The following is a 17,447-nucleotide window of genomic DNA, read 5'->3' as shown; positions in this document are numbered from 1 at the left end:
CAGTGGGCCTTCACTGAAAAGATGCCTCTCTGCAGATAGATAACCCAGTTAACAAACTAACAAAAAAGCAAATAACTAAGTAAAAACACAGATCTTGAAAATACTTATTTAACTTACTGAGAACATCATCCCAGTCTGTCTCAAAGGTGTGTCATCATTTTCACTGGCAACATCTAGGAGAGGTGATTGATTTGTGACAGATTTTAATTTTGTTTTTAGGTTAAAGATGATGCTATGATGAGCTTATACTCATGGATGGGATGCATAACAATTTGTTTGCATAGCTAAGATTTTGCAGTCCTACCTAGATTTTGCATTGCTTGTTTCAAATGAATTTTACTAGTTTGGTGTAGAGCAGCTAATGAGCTTCAGCCTGTAGTTTTGAGTATGATTCTGTCAGTCTCTGTCAGTCTACATTGTGACACTGAGCAAATCACTTAATCAGATAATGCTACTGGGGTACCCTGAAAAAAGACTTGTACCTAGTGAATTTGCCTGCTTAAAAAGAAAAAAACATCTCAGTTAATATTTGGATATATTTATTGAATGTTGAGTGGTTTTCCTAGTAAATATTTGACTAAAAAAGTTTTAACAAGGACTGTATTTTTATTGATTTTTTTGTATATTACGTCCTCATACTGCGGTAGCATTGTCGCCTCACAGTAAGACGTTGTCCTGTTCGATTCTCAGCTAAAGCGTCTTCTGTGTGGAGACATGCGTGAATGGGCGTACCTTCGTTGAAGGTTGTGCATCAGAGCTGGCAACTTGGCACGTAAAAATCTGCTGCCAATCATTAGTGGACCGGAGTTCCACTGTGGTGACCCCTAACCGGGAAAAGCCGAAAGACACACCACCACCACCACTTTACATGGGATATAAACAGTATATGGTGAATTTCTGTAATGCTATGTTCAAAAATATTTGTGGTCCTGAGTTGTTTTTTTGGCCTGTGGCTTGTGACTCTTAGATGTTCTTTTAGAAACAGTAAGACACCACCATAAATTGCCATATCATCAGATCTGTAAAAATCCAGGCTGACAGGCAATGAATCCCTTGCCTATGGTAGCATTTCTTTAGCTAGTGACCTAATACCAACATTTTGTTTTGATATGCAAGTGTACTATCATGTGGCAAAACAAATTTTACAAAGCAGATGTGTTTCTGTCTCTTTATAGTTGTTTAATGATCGCACCTAAATCTGCTGCATACACAATAAGATGGAGGTCTTTTGGTTGTTTATTCCAATGTGAGTGATGACCATTTCATACTTACTCATAATCCTTTTTAACTTGGGTGATATCCCTAATTTGGGCCCCCATGTATTTGTAATAGATTCATAGTTTCATAGATTATTACTAGGCTAATGACTTGGGGGACGAGGGTCTTTCTAAGCCTAGAAAAGTTTTCTGAAAGAATAATGATGTCCTTTTTTCCAAATAGGATATTGACAGCCAGGCATTTATAAGCTATCTCTGTCCATAAGGGGCGTGGGTATCAGGCCTAATGTAAATTTCCTATTCCCCATTAGCTGGTCTAGGTTGTACTTAAACTGGGTAATAGATGAACTCAACTTCACATGGATCGGAAGCCTGTTCCATAGGAGGGGCGGTCTCTGAGACAAACCTATGTCTCCAGCATGTTCTGTTCAAGTCACAGATAAAATTCAGGTCACTAGAATGCTGTCATAAATGCTTATGAAGCCAGTGCATGTTAAATAGAATGGAGTCATGAGGACTAAAATGTTTTTGAATCACAATGCCACTGTGTTGTGAGGTGTTATGGGCTTTTAAGTTCAGCTTCATCCAATTTTAATCCACATATTATGACATGCTGCTTTGTTAAGGTAATTGTGTTTGTATGGTTCACTGTGTGGCCAGTGGGATGACTTTGTAATATGCTACTTGTGTGAAGTTCTGGTTTCATAGAGCTTGTGGCTACTTGAAGTACAGAAGAGATGTTTACTAGGGTATTTTTCAGAAACTTTCCTATATTGGGGTAAATATTTCAGTATGCTCACAAAATGGTGCTAGTGTTGAGAGTTTAGCCTCAAAAGTCTAGATAAGGCAAAATCAGGGATGTTTATGCCGTAGGTATGCATATCAAATGCATGGATTGTATTTCTGCCGCTCATTTAGGAATAAGGGCCAGCCAAATTCTGACATAACCAAAAGTAAAGGCATGGTGGAAAGGCCACTTTAAAATTGTACTATTCATACACAGATAGTTAGCAGAATATGCAATACATTTTAATAATTACAACTGCTCCCTTAAATGTAGCTCCTGACCTTTATGCCTGTCTTTATTTAATGGTTGCATACAACCCTGGTTGCTCTGTTACAAAAGTGCTTCTAAATTGTACAAATGTACACCAAAAATGCAACTTTCGGAATTAACAGAGTGGTAGAGGAATGCTAATTAATAATAAACTTGTAAAATCTTCTTTTAACTTTAAAAAGTAAAGCTTTTACTCAGCTTGAATTGTTTCCGTGGATATACTCTGGAGTGTCTATAAATTCCTGAGCTCTGCTTATACCAATATAAAGTACAATGAAAATGCCACCTTTTCATTGCCTGGAAGCTAAATCCCTGGGAAACTGGCAATGAACCGGGCGGAGTCAACTTGCTCCAAATACTGACTGGCAGTTTGAATCAATGACCATCGAGAAGAAGTAAGGATGAAAAGGACCGAAAATTCTGCACTGCTGTAACTCCGAGTGAGAGACCAAATACAGCTGACATCAGTGGTAGCAGTCAGGCATGATCAGAAATGCATAAAATGCACCTTAAGAAAATATTCTAAAAACATATTTTGAGTGCATGGGGTACATAGGTGGGTCCGGTTTTGGGATCGACGGACATCGACACTGCACTGGAGGTATTTTTTAAACTCAGGATGCCACTGAGCTGCACTACTGATGGGACCACCAGTGGTGGTAGCCGGGTGCTGCAACTGGCCATTAGGGGTGAATGGATAACTCTGGAGCAAGTTCTGAAAGGCATGGAAAAGGGGGACCCGGAGCTGATCTCCGTCGCCGAGGAGGTGAGTATTTTCCTAACGTTTTGTAATTCAGCGAGAACAGTTCAGAAATCTACATTGTAACATTTATTGACCCATGTCCTTTCGACAGAGGTATTTATTATTCTTTTCCCATAACTCCTGCTGGGAATTTTAACAATGCCCTTGGTACGACAACATCCGTATTTACATTTTACGATGGCGGGTCTCATGTTGCATTTTTTACAATAAATTCCATTCCCTTAAAAGTTTATGGATGTAAATGACTCATTTTTGCAGTGTTCTGTTAACACGTTTAATTTGTTTAGCTTCAAAAAAGCTAGAATAGCTGAAAATAGTTGTCTTATTAAGTAGTCCCAATTGAAAACCTGAAAACACGCAAATCTCTAACACACATTGCAAATGTACTGCACAATTCTACTATTTTATGTACCGGACAAGTTTAGCTGAGCTCTTATTTATGTGTTCAGCATTATACTGCAGCGATCAAATACAGTGCCAAATATTAACGTGTCAACATTAAATGAACTGAATGTCTTCAGAATATATTTCAAATATGTTTAGATGCATTTATTTTCATTTTGCTTAAAGGTGATTTTCATAATTCTCAACCTGTCTTCAAAAGGTGGAACACCACAGCTCATAATTTGGGAAAAATGATCTAAACTAGAACACTTTATAAAAACTCACAGCATGGTCTGTGAATTCATGCTTACAATAAGTTCTCATGGTAAATTAGTTTCATTCACTATTAGGTACCATAGATATATGGAAAAAATAAGTGTGGGTGTTTGTTTAGATATATATATATATATATATATATATATATATATATATATATATATATAGTGTGTGTGTGTGTATAAACACACACACACACACACACACACACACACACACACACACACACACACACACACGCGTTAATGAATACATGACAAACCCTTTCCATGTAAAACTGCATGGGGCATGCATGGTATTTTTAAGACTTAAAATGAGAAAACATTCCAAACCTAAACTGAGGCATACTTGAGAGGTACAGTGATTTAAGACATTTATGAAGTGTAGCAGGCAGAACTGCATAGGGCTAAAACTTAACAAGGCAGATATACAGCAAATTTAGACTTAAAAATTTAAACAAAGCTCTGTACAGCTCTTGCTGCTTGTTGGACAGAACGTTTAATGCTGTATTTATGTACTTCTACATTGGCAAACAACCCAAGAATTGTACTACTAGTAAAAATGCAAAATTTATTTTCAACAGCAGAATAAATAATTATTGTAAATTAAATTGTTAAATCTGTATTCTTAAAATAAGCTGTTATGGATATGCAGCGCAATGTATGCCTTATTATGTCATGATATAATGGAGACCTGGCAGTGAGAATGCATATTTATTTCTGAATGCCAGTGTTGCATAATTTTAACTTAATTTCTCACTAAAACAAATGAGCAAGTGTTTGCACAGGTGTTTTTATACCCCAAGCAGCCTTCTCAGAATTTTCCATCAGGTGGACAGCAAATGTTGAGGTGTGATGAGGAAGAAAGAGTTAACTGGGAGCATATGTTTTGGGAGTGTACTGAGTTGGCAGATTAAAAAAAATGCCCTACAGAGTACTCTGTAAGAAATATTGGGTGAGTAAATAGTTGTAACTAAGGCTATGTATTTTTGAGCTGGGACACAGGATCTGAATTACCTAGACATAGTAAAGTTTATTAAATTTAATTGTGTTGGTTGCCAGAAAAGCAATTGCTAGAAAATGGAAATCAAAGGTTAAACCAACTGTATTTTAAGTATTTAATGCTATTATAGCTGGAAAAGAACTGAAAGGAAAGGAGCAAATTACATAGAAATAATTGAAAATTGTAGGCATAATACATGCAGAATAATATTCTGGAGGAGGAGGAGTGAGGTTTAAGGGAAGGCAAGAACTCAGCAATTTAGGTAATGTTGGGCTGATGATAATTACAACAAAGAAAAGATATGTGATGTATAATGAATGTAAATAGAAAATGCTAATATGGTTTATTTTCTTTTCTATTAATATATGTTTGCCTATGCCTTAAGTGATAATTTAATGAAGGTAAAGTGATAATTTAATGAAGGTGTTTAAAAAAATAAAACAAATGAGCAAAAGCAAACATGTTTAGATCTCTTAATGCAAAATAATGCATCTGCATTGATGATTGTGGGAATCAAACCCTTACACCCTCAAACATCAGTGAGTTTCTCTGCTCAGGGATTGTATACCACAGACCTCATAACATTTTGCTGGATAATTTGCTTGTGTTGCATTAACACTGTTGTTTTGCATAATGATAGTTGTGGAGGAATATATTTTGCCTGATTGGATATACTTTATGTATCTTGAAATGATATAATGTTAATGACTTAGGTGGAGTATAAATTTAAAATGGCATTAACAAGAAGTGCAGAGTATGTTGAAGGGGTGCAGTGTATAATGGATTAGGTCTTTATTTCTGGTTGATATCCATATTCCCTAGAAATCAGTAGGAGTCTAATTCTTAAATATACATGACACAACACAATAATGTGGCAATTTAAGCAAATGGAAACGTAATTTACACAGTAGTAGAGTTAGTTTTCTGTGAACTTGAAAGATTTATTACAATTAAATAGCATTCACCAGTCATCTGCAAAACTGTGTAATAAGTGGGTCTTCCTGGTTCTGTCCACATTGTTAACTGTTTTAAAAATGCAAAAGATGCAAAAGAAAACTGATATTTTGTTAGATGGTCCATCACTGCAGATTACCGTCAGTAACCTATCCACACTAAAGGCCCTTGCACAGCATTTATGTCAGTGAGCCCACTGCTTAACATATATTGGCAAATAATTTCTCAAATATCTGCTTCCATCTATCAGCAATTGCTATGTGTGACGTGTATTTTCAAGAAGGCAACTATGAACACCATTAGAGGAGACACTTAAAGGGTTACAGTTGCATGGAGCAGCTTTCCCTGAATATTGTGGAGGTTCAAAACTGTGACAAAAGTAAAAATGACAAGTGACTGATGTAATGTTAACTTGCATCTAAATAGCAGGAAGACAAATAGAAGTTTGTCTACAATGGCAGTTTGTGTGGAGAACATAGAGTGATAAGAGGGGCAATGAACCTTTATAACCCGTCATATTCTCCAACTGTGTGTGGTTTGTGCCTCAAAACAGGTCTGAAGTGGCATATTCACTCACAGCTAATTGAACTATTGCCAATCCAAATGCAACCATACTAGAACTTTCAATATGATGAGTACAATCATAACAACATTTTAAAAGCATATAGTCTTGGCAGGACTGTAGAATACAACAGCTAAGGAATCTTCCCCAAAGCCCTCAGCTGGTAGTGTATCTTACCTGCACTTGAAAATTAAAAATTCTAACTGCTCGGATTTGAATCATTATCAGGTTTGAACTGAACAGTGACATATTTAACAATGCATGGATTCATTCACTATGTTTGAGGAGACTATATGTTCTCTCCAGGAGTGCTATGGTTTCTTCTTCATATTTCATCTTTGTACCATCTCCTAAATATGCTAGTACAAGTAGTACTAATTATATAGAGAACTTGTATCAATGCTCATAGAACAAAAATAACTGAGCATTATACAATTCTTCATCAAGCAATTATGAAAATACATTAGACATCTGTGAGACAATGGTTTGAGGATATGTAAATTCATTTACAAGGTGCAAAGTGTATAAAATGCAAAGTAAGTGGTGTGACAGCTGAAGCAAAAAACATATTTTGGGATTTGCAGATTGTAGGTACCGAAATTAAGTTTAAATGAAACTTTTACATTTTAAAACACAGCTGCACAACAGAGTGGTTGAAATATAAATTTAAATTAATATATACTGTGTGGTATCTGTGACTGGTTGCATTTTTGTCAAGTGATAGTTCTTTGCAATATTCAGGAAATAATGAAGTAATTGCATAGCTGTGTAGTAAAACAATTTGATTTTAGTGATTGCAGGGCTACCTAAATTATATCTACTTTACAGGGGTCTATGTCACTTTGTCGAATTCCACATCAGTGAATACCTCTTCATCGAATACCTATTTATCAAAGCTCCTAATCAGTGAACAGACTTTTCAGTGAAAATTTTCCTAGGGCAAAACAATGGTTGGCCACCATCTGGAATTTGCCTTTTTCCCCATTGTAGTGTGATCTTGGAGTTGGTATATTTAGTTAGGGAGGTGTGAGGAGTGTAGCCCCCCACCTGGGTTAGGTGTTAAGTTTTATGATTTTGTTTTTGGTTGCTAAGGTGGCCTACTGTTGGTTTGCCCAGTTAAAAATGATGCTGAAAAGTCTGTTCGCTACACCATACTTTATATCTGTGAGGTAAACACATTAACCATTCTGCCAAACCTAAAGTGTTATGTTACCATTACTATGCAGGCTTCAGAAGCATGAAGTTATCAAACTTGTGTATTTCTCATGAGAGCTCTCTCCTCTCTGCACTCCTGTATGAGATGTTGTAACAGAGTTGCACTGGGATTGGCCATCCACTATTTTTCTGAAGGCATATAGCGGTTAATATCATTATGAACTGGTTTGTGATGACACAGATTCATTTGTAGCCAGTTCTCTGATGACAATACTTTTCTTCATAAAAATCTGCATTTTTTTTAGGGATATAGTAGAGGTATAATATTTAGCAAGCTGTATAGAATCTGCCTTTTTCAGAAACAATGCAGCAAAGATATAAAGTGTATCCTACAATATAAAACAAGTATTTTTTTCTGTAGCAAGGCAGCAGTGCTTTCTAAACTCAGCAGTCTGTCAGTTTGAAGTTTATGTTTTCCTCTAGAAGTGTTCTGTGAAGTGCAGTTGTGGTTAGCAGTGCCCTGTATAGACACAGACATATAGAAAGCACATTTCCCTTGTACAACTACCCATAGAACTATACCCCATAACTCAGTGAGGGTACAGCAGCTACCTTGAGCACTGACAAGCTTAGGGCAGGTAGTCTGCACATTGAGTAACTATCTAGCTGTTAGTACTATCCACCTACTTACAGTGGGAGGGGAGCTTTAAGAGACACCAATGCTGGTATCTTGGAATTAAAAAAGGAAAGGAATAAATATATTTACATAAACACAATACATAGAACTATGGGGGATGGATTTATAAAGAGAAATGAAAAACTGACGTGACTGGAATCAGAAACAAAGCAGTGAGGGAGGGATGCATATTGAGTTACAACGTGTGAACAATAAATTTGAGAAGATGCATTAACAAAGATTTACTGTTCTAAAAAAATACTGTAGACAGCATGGATAAATCCTTCAGTTACAAAAGACAAATTACAATGAGCAAATGCAGACAACAGTACAATAAGAGATAAATGGCCCAGGACCATACATCTCAAATGTCCCTGATTTTGCAGAATGTTCAACATTTTTTTAATCTTACTTTTGACCTGTCCCTCATAACTTCTCAGGTAGTCAATGGTAATTACTGTTAAGTCAATAATGTAATAGTTTACACTTGCATTACTATTGTTTAGAAAATTGCAAAAAGTGTTATTTAAGTGCATTACAGTGCTATATAAAAACATTTATTTTTATGGCCTTTGTGACACAACTGTTTAAGAATTTTGCTTTCTCAGGGATCCCCGAAAAATGAAGTTGGACGATTTGGCAAACAATATGTTACCAATTAATGAGTAGCAAGGATTAAAATTTGAGGACAGAAAGAGGCCATGGTGCAGCAAAAATAAGTGTGCCACTGTAAGTAGGTGAATAGTACAAGGCAAACAGCACGTGAACTTTGTCTCCTGCTGTGAGTTATCAATCACAACAGCAAATGGTTCAAATTACTTTTGCCTCTTTGGTAGATATGAAGGGGAGGTGTTTAAGGGAAGGGGAGAGGAATTTAATGACTACAACACAGACATAACAAAAGAATGAAAACGGGCCACTTCAGAAGAAAAAGAAGTAACAAGTACTGAGAATACTGTTCTGTGTGATTATCCCTGCTTGTCTTTTAAGTAGTCATTGAAAAGCAAGACATGGTAATTAAACCTGATTGACTAAAAGAGAGCAGGGTATATGTGAAAACACATGTAATTCAATACACTGACAGAAGCTTAGGGATTATGGTGTAATATTTTAAAGCCAAGCACTGCATTGTGGGATACCTAGACTAAAATATCAAGATGCTGGACCCCATGAGGACAGATTCTGGAATTACATTAAAACATATAAAAGTCCAAAACTGGTGTTAAAATGTAGAATAAATCATGAAATGATGAAATAAACATGTTTTTTTTCAGTCTGTGGGTGTGGTTCTCCTTTAAGCAGCATTCTACCTTCACCAGAATGATGCTACAGCATGAACTAAAGATGATTGACTTTAACAATTGGCTTAGTTTCTGCTGTCATTCTAGGGGATACAATGTTCAAGTCCAATAAAGGGTATGAATTAGAGGAATAAAGGTTTATTGTACAAATCCTGCCCGAACATACACAATACAGTAACGCTGTGAATATCTCCAATACGTTTTCGTTCACACTTCATTAGATGTAAACATTTTCCCTGTTTTTTACATCTGATGAAGTGTGAACGAAAACGTATTGGAGATATTCACAGCATTAGTGTATTGTGTATGTCCGGGCAGGATTTGTACAATAAACCTTTATTCCTCTAATTCGTACCCTTTATTGGACTTCTACAGTGGAATTTGGTGGTTAACAGTTTGTGCTTTCACTGTCATCTGTTATTTTGAGTTGTGGGATACAATATTTGTCAGCATAGGGGTACATGATTAGCAAAGCACATTGCTTTAATAAGGATGGTCTGCACTTGTCCCATCTAAGCTTCTGAATATTGGCTAAAGCGTTATGCTCCCCTTACAGTCTTTTAGGCAAAGCCAAATTGACAAACCTTCTGATATAGCAAAAGCAACCTAAGGAAACCTTAAGGTGTTAAAAATAAATTCAGTAGCCCCAGTAAACCCTGTAACAGTTAGGAACTATTTCAAAGCAAACTACCTTTTATTAAGCGATAGTTTGTCAAAATTCAAAGCTCTTCCTAACCTAGAGAACACAGCAACCTATAAACAAGTGTTCACAGAAACTTTGTACAACCATGCCAGTAGCTGCATAGAGGCTGCTGTACCTACCAGATGTAAGCCCAAAATTGAATCTAAAAATAAACCACCCTGGTGGAATCCAAAATTAAACAGGCTATACAACAAAAGTAAAAAAGTCATGGCTAAAATCAGGAAGTATAACTCCCCAAAAAATAAGAACTATCTCATCAAACTAAATAGGCAATTAAGAGGGTTTATTAAGTTCATAAAAGCAATTTTTGAGGTCAAGCTACCTTCCCAGGCAAAAAAGCAACAATAAGGCCTTTTTTTGGCTGTGTCAAACTTCAAAGGCAGCACACAATGGTGTGGTGAACTGGTAGCAAATGGTGCCACATTCACTGAGCCTGGTGATATAGCAAATCTGCTGGTCAACAAATTCATATCAAACTTTACCCCCCACTCATCCCAACCTACCCCTCAGGAAATATCTTCAAACATAACCCCTTCAACTATAAATAGGGAGCAGATCCAGGCTGTGCTCACAAGGGTCAAGATCACAGCCTCAATGGACCCTGATAATATCTCAGGATGCCTCCAGAATAATGTAAAATAAGATGGGTTAGGGCCACTGGAGTCATTGTTTAAATATCGTCTCAGAAAAGGCTTTGTGCATGTGAATGGAGGACTGTAACAGTAATCCTCCTTCATAAAGGAGAACCTTCAAAAGATCCTCGAAATCACAGCCCCATTAGTCTGCCTAATCTTATATGCAAAGCTATGATATGAATTATCATGGAAATTAAAAATGAAAACATAGGAAACCTTCAGACACTGGACCCAACCCAGTTTGTTTTTTGTCACAGAAGATTCATACCTACTAAACCTGGTGAACATCTTTGAGAAGGTCACCAATGCATCTGATGAGGGTAAAAGAGTGCATACTTCCTACCTTGACATGGCTAAGGCATTTGATACAATGCTCCACATGGGCATTGTTAACAAACTTATGGAATTATGCATAAACCTCTATATAACCCACTGGATATCAGGCTGGCTCACAGACAGGATCCGGGAATTTAGGATTGGTGAAGCCAAATCCATCAAGAGGCCTGTCACCAGTGGAGTGCCTAAGGTCTCTGTGCTGGGCCTGCTCCTCTTTGAAATCTACTTCTCTGAAGTCAAGGTCAATGTTAAAGGACTCTGGTTGACCAGATTTTCAGATGATTGCAAACTGGATGCAGTCATAGAATCCCCCAAGACACTAACATCCTACCAGAGAGTCTAATACAGACAGATGAGCAGTGCCAAAGCCATGGCTTAAAACTCAGTGGGAAGAAATGCATATTAGTTCCTTTGGGGAAGTTGGACAACCCAGAAAACTGTCATCGAAGAAACACCCCTAAGAGTAGACCTAGTAGTCAGGAATGTGAGAACACATGTAGATAGTAACCTGCCCTTTGACCAACATAGGTAGGAAGAACATTTTTCTATGTTGCTCCCCTTATAAGTAATGACATGGCATCTAGGTCCAGTAAAGTCACTGTGCCACTGCATTTGTCCCTCATCAGACCCATCATTGAGCATAATGCTTCCCTTAGTATGTACTTGAGTAGACACATGCAGCAACAGGAACATCCACAAAGGTTCATTACAAAATGAATAGAGGGCATAAACACAATGCCATATGTGGATCATCTCAAAGCCCTGTCTCAGTACTCTGTGTTCTACAGACTACTGAGAGGTGCCTATGTCTGGCATACAAGGCATCTTTGGATCCCACTCTGATGGACCTTTTGCATTTCCACAAAACAAACAGCATCACAACTACCAGATCTAAGGACATACGTTTTGTTTTCAACATAACTAGGGCTTGTTGGAGAGACAGATATGTCTCTCAGAGAATTCCCATTCTCTGGAATAGGCTCCTCATCCATATGAAACAAATCCCCTCCCTAACCTTATTCAAGCATAACATGGGCCAGTGGATGGGAAATCAGAAATTCACCCCATGTCTGATTCCCATGTCAGTGACGGACAGAGGTAGTCAGTAAATGTTTCCCAACTAAGATATACTACTTTTACAAATGTCTAAGGTACAAAAACTTATGAGAGACATTTAGGTTGCATGGCTAGGTGTATAAAATCCATAGTGGTGGTTAGCCTAGTATACACCTGTAAATCTATAAACCTATCATCAGAATTATATTTCTACCCCCAGTATACCAAACATTATGCAATATTTATTATGGGATACAGGCTGTCATTCTGTTTACCCTTCAAATCTTGGCTGTTGTATTATGACAGAGCTCTCTGTCTGTAGGAATGCATAGCACACTCAGCCTACAAGTTGAAGACTGGCATGAGAACAGTTCTGTTCCTGACTCATACTCACATCAGTACTGCTATGAGGCAGGCTCCACCATGAACCTTGTATTCATGTTAGATCCATATATGTGAATCCCTTGGATAGAAGACACCTTGCAAATCAGGGGAAATTAATTCATTTGAGCATATCCAATGGCTGAATGCAACCTTCACAAAAGCCAGCAAATAGCACTGAGCTACTCAGTGGGCAGCCCTGCAGCTTAGCATTACACTTTGGAATTTCTGGTCTGTGAGCTTCATTTCCCCTGCACCTACTTACTTCATATAACAACTTCTGCAGTTGTACAGCCTTGGGGTAAGTTTATGCAACTGTTCATCAATTCACTGGAACATGATTACTGCCTCACTCCTTTTGTAGCTGCACTCAGGGCTGACAGAAGCTGCTGAAGGCCAGAGGGGTTGGTGGAAGGCAGGAAGGACACGTAAGTGGTCTTAAACTGGCATTTTGTTATATGAAATCTACCCTAGAAGAAGTATGCATATGATGCAAGCTATTGATAGTGTCAGTGCAAGTTGTTTTAGAATACCAGCACATGCATATATTAGGATTTCACAGAGGTCTACAAACCATTTTGAAGGCAGGGTTGGCTAGGGACTCCAAAACAATGTGAAGCTGCACGCAGCACCTCTCTTTGTCTGACTAACTGAAATGGATGAGTCTACATCAGGGCAAGGTCAACTATGAGAAAAGTAACATCTCTAAATAGTCAATCATAAGCAACTGCTAATCTCCTCAACAAAAAGGATATTTGTTTGTATAAGGCTATACATAAGGTTTTAATTGCTTGCCTGTTGCACTTATTGAGCTTACACATATATTAACTGTTATTCTGAACTTACTCGATGCCTTTAGCTCTAACCTGTTATGTCATTTAATTCATGTGTATTCATTATGTTTCTTCTTTGGCCAAAATGCCATGTTCTGAGTTTATTGCTACTGTATCCTGATTGACTAGTTAAGTACCTATGAGACTATTAAACTATGTAATATCCTCATGTAGTAGCTTCAGTTGTATTGCTCATGATAATGTATATCAGCTTGTTTCTGGTAATAAAACCTGAAGGTTGCACACAAAGGCAAAAATACTCACACCACCAATAATCACATTGACACATACAGTAGACATGTTTTACTGACCAAATACAAGAAATAGTGTTCAAAGTTATGTACTTCAGCTTGGTTCCAGGAACAACACTTAAAAGACACAATACCCACCGCCATAATCAGAACAATATTTGGGGAAAAGCATGTCTAATTGGACAAATGCTAGGAAAACCATCCGCTATAAAACATTTCATTCAATTTTTAACAATAATGCACAAAGCATAAACCCTCTCCAACCACTCCTTAAAAAAATGTAGTATAGACAGTGGACATGTCTAACTGATCACATGCCAAAAAGATTAATGCTGTTAGTAATGTGCTTCAGTTTATTTCAGCAATGGCGCACAATGCTAGAATTCACTTGTCATCCATAACAGAACTGCAATACAAACAGTAGACAATGTCTGACTAATCATAATCAGGAAAATGAAGTACATGGTTATGCATTTAAACTTCTGCCAGCAGTAGGTCACAGAACAATAAACCCCCCCCCCCCAACCACCAATAAGTTCAATATCTGTCTGGTTCCAATGAAAATAAATCAAATGTGCATCTTGAATACATGATGTCCCTTTGTATCAGAAAATAAAATAATTCCACAGTCCTTTTAGTGTAATCTAAAAACTGACTCAGCACTTTTGTGGAATAATGTAAGTACAACTAGAACTAATTCAACAGTTACAATTTGTTTTCCTATGTTGAGTTAGACTACAAACCAAATGCTGTTATGAAAAAAAGCAAGCTAAGGTTTTCTCAAGTGCATATTCAGTTATCAAGGAAAATTAGGTTCTAACAGGCTTATTAATATAGCATATCGGGCATAAAGACCAAACCGGATCTATAGAAAGTAAACTTTGTGGTGGGTTAGAACACCTGCACCATTATAACTTGCTCTTATTTAAGAGTCTGCATCAAATACTTAGACGGTACTTTCTGCTCTACAGCCCATGTCCTCCCCCTACAGTCTAAGCACTTCACTGAGGGCACACATTTCATTCTCCACACAAGGAACAAGGCCATGAGCTATTAGCAGGCTGTTTCCTGTGGTCCACGGTGTGATTCCCTCATCAGCCTACATTTGCCTGAATGACTCTCAGCAAGTCATTTAACTAGATTAGGCTGAGTCTGAAAAACGTCCAAGATTAGTACTCTACCCTAGTCAACAGATACAAATAAATAAATAAATAAAGCCAACAACCTTAAGCCACAAAGAATTAGTGAACTGAACATATACAGTTGGCAGTGAGTTACAAGCTACTTATGTTCAGCAAACCCATCTTTACAAATCATAGGGTCATAGGAGGTTACTAGACTAATGGCCCTCGGGCCCTTACAAAGCTCAGCCAAAAGTTTATTCCTAAAAAAGAAACCTCAATCAGCTCCTGTCAGTGAGGAACACAAGTGGAATCCCTGGGACAAATTTGTGGTTTCCCATCCACTCATCAAAGGTTGTGCTTGAACAGGGTCAGCGACGTACTCTGTTTGACGTATATGGGAAGTCTATTCCAGAGATGGGGCAGCTTCTGGGAGATAAACCTGTCTCTCCAGCAGGTTTTGTTAATGTCAAATATTAGATTTAGGCCTTTTGAGTGGGTAATGTGCTAGGAGTTAGGCTTACTGATATGGAGCATCTCTAGTAGGGCAGGGTCCGAGATAGCCTTGTAGGTGAGACACAGATCATCTCTAAGCAATTTGTACGATACCGAGTAGAGTGATAGTGATTTGAGCCTGTCCACATAGGATAGATGTTGGAGGCCATGGATTCTCTTTGTGAGCTATTTCTGTGACCTTTCCAGCTGGTGCAGGTGTTTGGAGAGGTACATACCAAACGGGGCATTGTACTCAATTATTGGTCTAATGAGGAAGTAGTACAGAGAGGTAATAACCTCCTTTTTTTTGAATGCAATCCATTTACTTATGAAATGAACCAAGTAAAAGGCTTTTCTGGCCACTGCCACTACATGATGGTCGAATGTTAGAGTGTTGTCAACCTGTGTACCCAAGTCTCTCACCACAGGTTGTGTGCTTAGGAGATTGCCATTGATGTGGTAATCAGTAGGGGCCATGTTTTTGCTGAATGGTATGATGATTCATTTTTTTGCTTTTAACTTAAGGCCATGACTTTGGCACAGTCATTTGTTGTTGTGAGAACCTCTTGTAGTATGTTAACATCATTTATCTGCAGATGTGGTCAGCCACAGGTCTTTTGTCTTTGTCTGGACTTCTGAGAAGTAGCTGCCAAACAGTCGGGATCCCAGGACAGATCCCTGGGGAATACCACTACTAAGTGGCAGGTCTGCTGTCAGAGATGGAGGCACCTATTTTGACCTTGTGGGTCCTATCAATGTGGCTGGTGGCCACCTACCTGATAAGATAGGGATTTCCACCAAGTTGTGTTAGCTTTTCAATGATGCCTGAGTGGAGTCTGCATTTTCCCACCTCCCTAGCTACAAATGGCAAAAAAAAAAAAAAAGTTCAGGTTTATAAAAGGCAGATCATGTCTCTTAGACCTGATAGACTTCTTTGAAGCAGTCACCAAAGACATAGATGAGGGTAAGGTGGTTCACACAGCCTATCTTGATCTTGCCAAGGCTTTTGATACCATCCCCCACTCTGGAATTATAGATAAACTCACTAAGCTAGGTATAAATCCCTATGTCACAAGATGGGTTGCCAACTGGCTCATGGACAGAACCCACTCTGTGAAAGTAGCAGACTCCAAATCCAATTTCAGACCAGTGACAAGTGGAGTACCACAGGGTTCAGTCCGGGGTCCTCTCCTGTTTGGTATCTACTTCTCTGAAGTACAGGCTAACACAGAAGGTCTTTGGCTAACGAAGTTTGCAGATGACTGCAAACTAGGAACCATAATCGAAACTCCTAACGATGTGGGCATCCTACAAAAGGGCCTCACTGAGACAGATGCCTGGTGTCAAAGCCATGGCCTGAAGCTAAATGCCAAAAAGTGCATTGTCATCCCCTTTGGTAAAAACTCTGTACCCATAAACTACCACATAGGTGGTAGTTTACTTAACACCGAAAGTGTGATAAGAGACCTTGGGACACAGGTGGACAGTAGTCTCTCCTTTGATAATCATATCGCCACAGTGGTCATGAAATCCTTCTACATGGCACACCTCATTACAAAAGGTTTCTTATCCAGAAAAAAAGAGGTAATTGTTCCCCTGTACTCATCACTCATTAGACCCATTAGAGTACAGCTCCCCTTTTGGTATGTACTTCACAAGACATCATCAACAACAACTGGAGATGCCACAGAAATACCTCACAAAGAGGATTACTGGCCTCAAACAGATGCCCTATGCACACCATCTCAAAAAACTCCAGCTTTACTCCGTCGCATATCACCTACTCATAGGCGATCTCTGCCTAACATACAAAGCTATGTCAAACCCAGAGCTGTTGGACATGCTCCACTTAAAGAAATCCCAATCCCTCTGAGCTACATGCTGTAGGGACCTAAACCTTATCACCACAATAAACAGAACATGCTGGAGGGATAGATTCCTGGACCCAGAGACTTCCCATACTCTGGAACAGACTGCCTATCTATGTCAAACAGAGCTCCTTATTAGCACTCTTCATGAAAAATCTTGATGATTGGATGGGAAATAGGAAATTCACCCCGGGGATCACTTCTGTGGCTCTGCTCGACAGGGGCACAGGAAAATAATTTTCTTGGGTGGCGAAAGCCAGGGTACTGTTTTGGCTAGGCTTATATAGGCCCTAGAGCCAATAGCCTAGTACCTACCTATGACCCTATGAACCTATGAACAGACTGGCTCAAATAACCATGGAAAACTGTAAAAACATTTAATTCTCTAAATAAGCTTTTGCATAAAATACTTCATCAGTTT

General features: G+C 38.3%; 1 protein-coding gene across 1 annotated transcript in view; it reads left to right on the top strand.

The window, feature by feature from the left end:
- The first annotated feature begins 2,669 nt into the window (after positions 1–2,669).
- Positions 2,670–17,447, top strand: part of LOC122797762 (serine/threonine-protein phosphatase 6 regulatory ankyrin repeat subunit A-like) — a 2,341,865-nt gene continuing 2,327,087 nt past the window's right edge. Inside the window, exon 1 of the mRNA XM_044066284.1 lies at positions 2,670–3,040. Within this exon, the coding sequence (XP_043922219.1) occupies positions 2,894–3,040 (147 nt within the window). The 5' untranslated portion in view covers positions 2,670–2,893. The remainder of the gene's footprint in view (positions 3,041–17,447) is intronic.

The sequence above is a fragment of the Protopterus annectens genome, chromosome 3.part1 (genome assembly GCF_019279795.1).
Source record: "Protopterus annectens isolate FY-2018-M chromosome 3.part1, PAN1.0, whole genome shotgun sequence".
Lineage (NCBI taxonomy): Eukaryota > Metazoa > Chordata > Ceratodontiformes > Protopteridae > Protopterus > Protopterus annectens.
Note: the sequence above shows the minus strand (reverse complement) of the source record. Positions and strands in the feature narration are given on the sequence as shown.